The sequence below is a fragment of the Neodiprion pinetum genome, chromosome 1 (genome assembly GCF_021155775.2).
Source record: "Neodiprion pinetum isolate iyNeoPine1 chromosome 1, iyNeoPine1.2, whole genome shotgun sequence".
Taxonomy (NCBI): Eukaryota; Metazoa; Arthropoda; class Insecta; order Hymenoptera; family Diprionidae; genus Neodiprion; species Neodiprion pinetum.
In genome coordinates, this window is record NC_060232.1 from 2237968 (window position 1) to 2249216 (window position 11249).

At 41.2% G+C, this 11249-nt stretch overlaps 1 protein-coding gene across 1 annotated transcript; it reads left to right on the forward strand.

The window, feature by feature from the left end:
* The first annotated feature begins 446 nt into the window (after positions 1-446).
* LOC124217834 (uncharacterized) lies at positions 447-11221 on the forward strand. Its single transcript, XM_069135233.1, has 25 exons — positions 447-1130; positions 1223-1332; positions 1625-1715; positions 1912-2097; positions 2164-2257; positions 2332-2434; positions 2506-2617; positions 2726-2832; positions 3382-3450; positions 3780-3951; positions 4025-4204; positions 4574-4775; positions 4892-4932; positions 5817-6020; positions 6116-6225; positions 6350-6440; positions 6637-6822; positions 6889-6982; positions 7057-7159; positions 7233-7344; positions 7496-7602; positions 8232-8300; positions 8474-8645; positions 8719-8898; positions 9268-11221. Exons 1-25 carry the CDS (start codon positions 968-970, stop codon positions 9441-9443), a joined length of 3234 nt encoding a protein of 1077 aa, XP_068991334.1. The 5' UTR covers positions 447-967; the 3' UTR covers positions 9444-11221.
* Positions 11222-11249: the final 28 nt, after the last annotated feature.

An 11249-nucleotide genomic window follows, 5' to 3' on the forward strand; every position in this document is an offset into this window, starting at 1 on the left:
CATATTTTTTGCCAATGTGAATCATGTGAAAGTTATAGAAATAATACGTCGATAGAATTACGTAAAATTGGACTTCACTTCCATCTAATTGTAAATAAAATGTCATAAAAATAATTGCAAAATTCATTACAAGTACAGACCTCAAAATTTTCATTCTACCCGATCTTCTTTCGTTTCGATAATACGACCGTTGGAATACCGTAGGTTCGAAAAGAATTGTTGAAAACAGTACAAACACGGTTAATTAAGATAATCGTGAAACAAGATTCGAGCGGTCAATACATTCAAGATATCCCCGTATCATCATTGTATTTTTCCTTTCGTTTTACTCAAGGTGGCGGGGAAGAGATTGTGCAAGTATGATATTTTCCCTCCACACCCGATTTCCTTATCATCCGTTTTTATGCGTCTGATGTCTCTAAGTAGCTTCAGTTATACTTCTTGGGCCGATCGCTTCGGTAGCTCCTTTGTGCGTTAAATACCTGAGGATACCTAATCATTGTGCACAGGACCTCAATCACACGCCGAGAACAGAATCGATTTACTCTTAACATGCAAACGTTTACTTGGATATATCGAAATAAATGCTTTGTTATCACTATCAGATTTTAATTAAACTAAATCCGATTTTTTAACTAATTAAAAAATATCTGTCAGTCATAATTTCGGGAAATAAAAATTTAATAATATCAACGAAGCATTTATTTCGCCGTATACAAATATGCGTTTGGTAACAGTAAATAAACCCCTGTCTCACTGTCAGTGTAAATATATTCGACAAATAAACCTCGGCTCACGATAGTTACTTTCAAGTCGAAAGGTCACCGTATCTGTTAATTGGCGAGTCGGCATTAAGATTAAATATTTTCAATTGGTCAAGCTACATCGTCGAGAGAAGTTGCAGAGCACAGAGCCAGTGTAAAATAATAATCGTCGTATCCAGGGCTCTGAGTCATAGATTCAAAAAATGTTGTTTAGTATCGGACTATTTTTTACCCTGATCGCGGGACTTCTTTACGGATTGCACTACTCGGTTCGCGGAGGCAGAAAAGGCGAACTCATCGACAAAATTCCCGGGCCATACGCTTGGCCGTTCGTTGGCAATGTTTTCAAGTTTTTGGTACCCCTAGGTAAGTTTTGCACAACAGTGTCTCGAGTCTAATCGAGCTCCTTACCCCGAAATGGAAATGAAATCCAACCGATTATTGCCCCGTTATTACAGAGGAATTTTGGAACATAGGTCACAGGATGAACTGGGAATTCTACCCCATTAATCGGATTTGGAGCATCGATATTCCACACGTGAACCTTTATCATCCCGACGACGTCGAGGTATTCAGAATTATGAAGTCTCTGTTTATCGGTATCCGAGAATATACAATCACGGAATACGTCAATTACCTACACGATATGCTTCGCGTAAACTCACCGAGAGTGATCTTATTAAATTCCCCCGTTTATTGAAGCGTGAAAGATCAATCGTCACGTGAAAAAATCATCCTCGACGAGTCCGATGTTAGTGATCGCATTCGTTTGAATAATTGAGATCGTTGTATCGGGCGAGATTCCGGTCAATCGGAATCTTACGGAATATGCGCCATTTAATTTCGTGGTTATTTTCCAGGCCATACTTACAAGCATGAAGCACATAAAAAAAAGCGTTTTCTACAGTTTTATTCATCCGTGGCTCGGTACCGGTCTTCTGACCAGCGAAGGTGAGACGTGGAAGGTTTAATTTTTTTTCTCACCTTTCTGGTTTGCAGAATGGAGCTGCATTGATAATACCGATGCACGCTGCAACTGGTGGCGGTGAATATTTCAGCTCAGAACACTATTCGTTGTTCTGTTCGAATGCATGAAATTTTTCAAAACTTTGGGTCAGCGGATTAATTCCCTTTTTCTGTTATTTAGGGTCGAAGTGGCACACGCGAAGAAGAATCCTCACGCCGGCTTTTCACTTCAACGTACTGCAACAATTCGTGGCGATTTTCAACGAGCAGAGCGAGAAGCTCGTGAAATCGCTTTGCCTCGAGGGAGACGAAGTCGTCGACGATCTCGTCCACCTTCTCCACAAATTCACGCTCAACTCGATTTGCGGTGAGTTACATGAGAACGAGTCTTACAAAACGTGAGAAAACCTTTCGGCATCTTTTAACTTTGCAGAAACCGCGATGGGCGCGACATCGGACTTGAATGGGCAAGTTCAGAACGAATACAGATCTTGCGTTTCGGAAATGGGAGACATAACGCTTTACCGGTGAGTAAATTTCATTTATCACAAGCGAAATAAAAACGAGATTGATCCAACGATTTCTCGGTTTTGAATCGCAGAATGCTAAGGCCTTGGTGGCACTCAAACTGGATGTTCAAGTTTTCCCAAAAGTTCAAATGTCAAGTTCGTGCGCTCAAAGTTCTTCACGGTTTTTCAACAAATGTGAGTACGCAGTTATACGCGCAGTGGGAATTTTTTCCTAACGATCACACTTTTTCTCTACTTCTCCGAAGATCATCAACGAGCGTAAACGATATCACGACGAGACCGGAGGTCAATTTTTACAAGGACTCGGCGGTGATGGAGATCCGGGTGTCTACAGTTTCGAAGATGAAAGTTTCAAGAGTACGTTCACATGTCGTACCGATATCCATTCCTCATTGTACGACGATAACGTTTCTATCAACCACACCATCGCAAAATGGCATAAAAGTTGTAATTTTTCCCTTACAGGCAGACGGCGCTTGACTATGCTGGATCTTCTGATCTCATCTTCCAAGCGTGAGGGCAGCATAGACGACGAAGGAATCAGGGAAGAAGTTGACACTTTTATATTCGAGGTGAATTTTCTGACTGAGATTCTAGAAAAACTCGTTCGCGATCAACCAATTTGAACGGCGGTTTGATCCGCGTATACGACGGCTCAGAAAAGTTTCGCTTAATCGCTTGTTGATTTTTTATACGAGTGATAACACCAGCTTCTCACATTATGCGAACGATTTGTTTCTTCTCAGTTGTCATTGTTTACCGAAAGATTGCCCTCGTTGGCTGTAACCCCCCCCTTTACTCAGATAGTGGACTTGTCGAGGGGTCGACTATCGCTTGATTATTCTTAAAAGTTAATATACACAAGAAGAATAAAGAGGAATCGTGACTATTTGCTTAAGCCTAAAGTTGAAGCGTGATGTTGACCGTTGAAAATGTCCGAATCGATACCAATGTTAAGAGAAATGTATTATAGACGCCGTATAGTACAAGCCAAAGAGCGTGACGTAGAATCGAAAGAAAACAGAAATTGTAATCAACAAATTCGATTGTCATAAACAATTTTTGGCATACCTTGCGCATATTCCTATAAATAATTCATGTATTTTTCTTTTTGCCGAAAGGGTCACGACACGACCGCTATGGCGATATGTTTCACGTTAATGCTGCTAGCGGAAAACAAACAGATTCAGGTATGTCGTTGAAATTTTAGCTCGATTTCTTTTTTACAATATTTTCACTTAACTTTTAAGCACAGCTATCAATTCAGTGGGAGTATTTTCTTGCTCAGAATAAATCTGCCCCACCTTTGCACGGCTCTATTATCCTGAATCGTATGTAGTAAACTGTTGACCGACTTTGAACGTTCCTGCTGTGATCGACTGTCGTACAGCAGGCCACAAGTGAACCGTGCGAGATAAGAAATTTAATTCGCTTCTACTGTTTCGTAATCTCTCGTCAACAAACGAAGCGTAGTGGATGACAGGTACAACGAATGATTTTTTCATTTTGCTTATGGTAGGACGAAGCGAGAGCTGAAGTCGACGAGGTATTCGAAGGAAAGAAAGACGAGAAATTGTCAATGCGCGAAGTCCAGGGCTTGGCCTATCTGGAAAGATGCATCAAAGAATCTCTGCGATTGTTTCCAAGTGTGCCGTTCGTATCTCGTCAAATATCCGAAGACCTGCAACTCAGTGAGCATTCGCCCCAACAATCGCATGGATATTGCGCTCGTTCATCGCGGCACGTTTTCATATTTTATTTCAGAGAACTATTTGGTGCCCGGAGGGACGGTCGTTAACGTTCACATTTACGACCTACACAGAGATCCCAACTTTTGGCCAGACCCTTTAGTCTTTGATCCGGACAGATTTTTACCCGAACAATCGCAAGGACGTCATCCGTTCGCCTTCGTGCCTTTCAGCGCGGGACCGCGAAACTGCATCGGTGAGGATACGACGCGTTCAACTAGGATAATAATTCTGCACCGAGCATCGTGCTATTGCGTAAATTCCGTTCTGTAGAGTCCGCGACTGTCGTTACGCGTATATTTGCGAATTCCAGTCAAGCGTGAGGCAATTTTTTTATTCAAATTTATCCGCAATCGTCTCACGAGCTGCGACGACGCTCCGGAATTTAAGCTCCGCACATTTTCTTTCAACCGGACGATAATTGACGTCTGCCCGAATTGTTCGCGAATATTTGATCCGTGCGGGCGGAGAGAAACAATCGTCGCCGAAATTGTATTCGACAATTGACGCTGAACGAATGTACACGTGTGTATACTCACATTATTCTTCTTCTTTTTTTCTGCAGGTCAGAAATTTGCGATGCTGGAGTTGAAGGTGCTGGTGGCGCATTTCTTGCACAATTTCTACTTCGACCCAATGGACTTTTCGAGCGATGTACAAATTCTTCCCGACTTGGTTCTACGACCATCAAAGCCTATCCGTATGAAATTTGTCCCGAGATCGCGCAGTAATCAAGTTGACTGTGGAAAACACTCGCTTGGATTTTAGTCAGTGAGGTTTGCTGCGCGACGACGCCGCTGGAAGTTGTCAATCATTTTGTTTCACACTCTTTCTGACAGCGCCGATCGAGAACTGACCTAAACGTAACATAAATTGTCCTAAGCACGTCACGTGAAATATTTCCAATATTTGTATTCATCGTCAGTAAGTCTCTATAATAAATGTGTTTACACCCGTCAATAACAGCATTCTCATCTCTCTGACATTTACTATTCTGTCTCCCTGTTGTACTTTTGTAACAAAATTAAACATCGACTAAAATCATGAGCATTATTAATTACAATAAATTTATTCACAGGGGATAATTATCGTTGAATACCGAAAAGTACTCTATTCTCCACGTACTATGTCAGTGCGTCGAATTTAGTACAAAAAATTTGGAATAACATACGAATCGATAAGGTACTCGAATTGGAAACGAATTTACAAGGAAGCAAAATTACAGTACAGTTTCAATTCCTGATGGTTTTCCGTCCAACCCGTTGTCTCTAAGTCCGGACGTCAGAATCATTGAAATGCAATGCGTTCAGCAAATACTTGCAAAACATCACGCAGACAGTTGGAAATGATGAAAAACAAGATTCGAGCGGCTGCTTTTCGCGTCATAAAAAATGAGTGACCGATATTTGCGTACATACTGCGTAAATGTAGATCGCTTACGTGGCTTAAGATGCATGTCACGACCCGACACGTGTTAAAAATCACTGTTGTACAGCATGGGATGAAAGAGAAAATAATAAAATTTTTATCAGCATCGGTAGTCAGCTTAAAACGATGGGACGAATACCGCCTGCTCTGCGAAAGTTTGTTTATTGAATTCCGTCGTCGATAGCATCGTAGATGAATGATAGTCCAAAATCCAACGTCTCCTTGGGTATTTTTGTGACATCAGGGAGAGGGTAGCGTTGGAGAGAAAAGTTAGCAAATCGCTTCATTCCTGCAATGGATCGTCGATAAATAGAGGGGCCAGTAAATTCTGCGGTCATTGCAACGCGTTCAAGTGGTGAGAAAAGTTCGTCAATTTGATTGAATTCATCTCTCAACACCCGATCTGATGGTCGGTGAAACAATGTTCTTGAGCATCGCGCTATTTTTTACCCTGGTCGCGGGACTTCTTTACGGATTGCACTACTCGATTCATGGAAGCAGGAAAGGTGAACTCGTCGATAAAATTCCTGGACCATACGCTTGGCCGATCATTGGCAACATTCTCACCTTCCAGGTACCCCTGGGTGTGTAAACTTGTTCCATTTGTGAAACTGCATTCGAGTTCGGTATGGAAAAGAAATCAAACACAATCTAACCGTTTAACTTTGTGGTTTCGCAGATGAATTATGGAACGTGATTCGTAGGTTGAACAGGGATTATTACCCCATTCATCGACTTTGGAGCATCAGCGTTCCAGTCGTGACTGCTTATCATCCGGATGACGTAGAGGTGAACAAAAATACACGTCGGCCGTTCTCGTTTATACGAATGAAGTTATTATATCACACAAATTACTACACTGTAACCAGCTGCTCGTAGAATACGAACACTTCGTTTGGAATTTATTTTCCAGGTTTTATTTTCAAACGTACGGCACATCGAAAAAAGTTTCTTATACAAATTTCTTCATCCATGGCTAGGAGCCGGTCTTTTAACCAACACAGGTAAGACTTGGAGATTGTGATTTTTCTTTTTCGTTTGATTTGCGAAATTAGCTGATACTCGAATTGCGCTGGTATACACCGTGGTTTGGAATGCGAAAATTTGTGCGGAGAAATATATCCTTCGTTCGACTGCAGCTGAAGCGGATGAGAATTTTGAAAGATGTAAGTCCACATGACACTTTTTTCTCTTGTTCAGGGAAAAAATGGCACGAACGAAGGAAAATCCTCACGCCAGCTTTTCACTTCAACGTACTGCAACAATTCGTGGCGATTTTCAACGAGCAGAGCGAGAAGCTCGTGAAATCGCTTTGCCTCGAGGGAGACGAAGTCGTCGACGATCTCGTCCACCTTCTCCACAAATTCACGCTCAACTCGATTTGCGGTGAGTTACATGAGAACGAGTCTTACAAAACGTGAGATAACCTTTCGGCATCTTTTAACTTTGCAGAAACCGCGATGGGCGCGACGTCGGACTTGAATGGGCAAGTTCAGAACGAATACAGATCTTGCGTTTCAGAAATGGGAGACATAATGTTTTACCGGTGAGTAAATTTCATTTATCACAAGCGAAATAAAAACGAGATTGATACAACGATTTCTTGGGCTTGAATCCCAGAATAGTCCGACCTTGGTGGCACTTGGACTGGATGTTCAAGTTTTCGCGAAAATTCAAAGAACAAGTTCGAGCGCTCAAAGTTCTTCACGGTTTCTCGACAAATGTGAGTGTCCAATTATACGCGCAGCGAGTATCGTTCCGCTCACAATCACATTTTATTCACTACTTTTCCAAAGATCATCAACGAGCGTAAACGATATCACGACGAGACCGGAGGTCGATTTCTAAAAGGACTTGGCCGTGATAGCGAGTCGAGTATCTACGGCTTCGACGACGAAAGTGTCAAGGGTACGATTATATTTTGCATTAAATACTCTTCCTCGCTGCTCAGAATAAACTTTTCAATAACAATGTCAGACAAGATGCTTTCAAGACAGAGGTAAAAAATGTTTCGTTATTATCACGTGATGTCATAAAAATTGCAATTTCGATCCTCAAGGCAAACGACGTTTGGCTATGCTGGATCTACTTATCTCAGCTTCCAGGCGTGAAGGCAGCATAGACGACGAAGGAATCAGAGAAGAAGTCGATACTTTCGTATTCGAGGTGAATATTTTCTCCGGATTCCACTAAATCATTCAATGCCCCAATTTAATCCAACTTAAACTTGGCAAGTAAAAATCAGTAAAATTCTGGCTGCTGACCCGAGCCTTGTCACGACGGCGAATAAATCGGACAAAAGTTACAGCGATACGTTGACCATTGAAAACGTCGAAATTGCAAAAATTTAAGAGCGAAAAATAGACACGAACTTGGCACTCGCCATATTTTAACTCTTTGGGGGATCAACAAAATATTGTGGTACTACAAATTTTCAAGTTCCTCTCGATTCGTTTTTTGGTGATGAGAATTCCATTCACAGTGAACTTGCCCGTTACAATTGAGTATACATTAACAGTTCAGAGGAGATTCGTGAAAGTACGTTAGCATTCATATTTCTTGGTCAGTTTAATTTGCAAATATCACCCGGTTTAATAATACGTATCCAATGCACAAGTACCTAATCTATACAGAAAAAAATTGGTACGCGGCGAGATCATTGAAACCGAAATAGGATTTATTTTCTTTTCGTCTCCGCATGACTGATTAAACGAGTGATAGATAGTCGTCGATACTTTTCAGCGTGCCTCAAGCATATTTTTATCAAAGATTCAAGTATTTTTTCTTGCCTGCAGGGACACGACACGACCGCTATGGCGCTATGTTTCGCGCTATTGCTGCTAGCCGAAAACAAACACATTCAGGTAGATGATCGATATTGTTTGACTTCTTGTTTATTGCTTAGATTGACAACATTTTTTGCATTTTCTCTCGCCGGTGAATAATGCAGATTACGTGTGACAGTGAATTAGTTTTAGCCTCACGTTTTCGCTTGAAAAAATCAAACTTTAGGACTTGCGATTCATATCTGTCGTAGGACAAAGCGAGAGCTGAAGTCGACGAGGTATTCGAAGGAAAGGAAGACGAGAAATTGTCAATGCGCGAAGTCCAGGGCCTGGCCTACCTGGAAAGGTGCATCAAAGAATCTCTGCGATTGTTTCCAAGTGTGCCGCTCGTATCTCGTCAAATATCCGAAGACCTGCAACTCAGTGAGTATTCGCCCCAACAATCGCATGGATATTGCGCTCGCTCATCGTAGCACGATTTCATATTTTATTTCAGAGAACTATTTGGTGCCCGGAGGGACGGTCGTTAACGTTCACATTTACGACCTACACAGAGATCCCAACTTTTGGCCAGACCCTTTAGTCTTTGATCCGGACAGATTTTTACCCGAACAATCGCAAGGACGTCATCCGTTCGCCTTCGTGCCTTTCAGCGCGGGACCGCGAAACTGCATCGGTGAGGATACGACGCGTTCAACTAGGATAATAATTCTGCACCGAGCATCGTGCTATTGCGTAAATTCCGTTCTGTAGAGTCCGCGACTGTCGTTACGCGTATATTTGCGAATTCCAGTCAAGCGTGAGGCAATTTTTGTATTCAAATTTATCCGCAATCGTCTCACGAGCTGCGACGACGCTCCGGAATTTAAGCTCCGCACATTTTCTTTCAACCGGACGATAATTGACGTCTGCCCGAATTGTTCGCGAATATTTGATCCGTGCGGGCGGAGAGAAACAATCGTCGCCGAAATTGTATTCGACAATTGACGCTGAACGAGTGTACACGTGTGTATACTCACATTATTCTTCTTCTTTTTTCCTGCAGGTCAGAAATTTGCGATGCTGGAGTTGAAGGTGCTGGTGGCGCATTTCTTGCACAATTTCTATTTGGAGCCGCTCGATTTTTCATGTGATGTAAAAATCGTTTCCGACTTGGTCATCCGGCTAACAAAACCTGTTCGCATGAAATTTGTCTCAAGATCAGAGAAGAATCATGATTAACTATTCGTTGGCTAACTTCAATATTCATCAATATCCCTTAACGACTCTTGTTTTGCACTTTCGTCTCATTGAGTCCCAATATGAAATTTCTTGATACGCCTCTACGGCAGCATCCTGATTATTTGTCTGGCGATTGCTATTATCTACCTGATTCCGAGAACAGCATCGAGTGATTTTGATACGCTAAACGGAGATGAGCCGATGAAAGAAGACGCTTGACTTCGATGCCGAAAATTCTTTTATATTTAAGATACGTTTTTGATTTGAAATTAAGCCAAACATTCGACGAATGGCCAGTTATAAGATTTTAACATTCTGCGGCAACACAGAATAATCTGAAAGCCATATAGCTTGAGTTCAACGCGAAGCCTTGGATATTACGAATTTATCAATAAAGAGCACAAATTTAAAAACCGAAAAGAGAGCATATGAGCGGGTCCACGTCACTTCACTATAAAAAAAAACCGTCAAGTCACGGATCTTTGCGCCGTTAAAAATATCCGTAGTCCTATGTAAAAAAAAATACCATTTCAAGGATTTTGAAATTTTTTTTCAAAAATGGCGGAGTTAGCTATGTGAATTTTTGTAAACCACTGTTGCACCGCTATGTTTGAAAATTCATATCTCCGAAAGTATTCATCGGAGCGGACCGAACCTGCAATCATTCTGTTCGTAAAAGAATGCGTTTCGATGCAACCGATGTTATTTTGACAAAAATGAAATTTCATTTAATTTTTTTTCCAACGTTTTTTTTTTTTTTTTGATTTCGTTGCCATTTCCGCGCGACGCGCAACAATTCACGGTGATAATTTTTTTCAGATACCTGTATCCTTCCCCTTCAATCCTAAAAAAAAAATCTATGGAGAGAATATCCGGGCCGAAGGAAAAAAAAGAAACGTCTCGTCGCACGTCGCCGCTATTCCGGCGAGCTCGCTGTGTTGCGTATAGAGTTGACAACTTTCATTTGATGCTTTTCTACTTGCCCGGGTCCGATCTCAGTTCTACGAAAATAGTTATTCAACCATCTTAACCCTTCCGTGTCCGTCTACCGGTCATCCTTTCTCCGAGTTATACATACCTGTGCTGGAATTTGGTTTCATTCTACTTCAGTCGGTTTGTGCAATGCCACTAATTGATCCTTTGCAATATTTTGGTGGTTCTGAAAACGGCCGATATTTTTAGCGATGATTCGCAGGATGACGCTTAGTAGGACACCTCTGTTTGAAAATAAACTAATTCATAATTTTCGGAGATCTGAATTTTCAAACACAGCGGTGCAAAAGTGGTTTACAAAAATTCACACAACTCCGACTCTCTCATTTTTGAAAAAATTTCAAAATCTTTGAATTGGTATTTTTTTTTACATAGTACTACGGATATTTTGAATGGCGGCAAGATCCGTGACTTGACGGTTTTTTTTTTTTTTTTTTTTTTTGAGCGAACTGACGTGGACCCGATCTATATTTATTGTAAAATTTTGGATATTCCCGGTTTTCCATTCAGTACCTCGTTTTTCGATTTCCATATTTATACGTAACTATATTCGTTGGCATGCAACCGGTTCAGGAATAATTTTCGAACGCAGTATAAAATGCAGGCAATTAAAAATGTTCATAAGAATAATACTCGCATGGCCGGAACGTTAACGTTCCGTCAGATTCATTCCTTTATTTCGTTTCCTCGCTCATTATCTTACGGAAAACAAGAATTATCCGTCAATCACAAGAATAGCTTCAGAACGATCTTGGAATAAAAAGAAAAACCGTTTACTGTGGAAATTCTTTTTCTTTTCAATCCTGTAGCGCC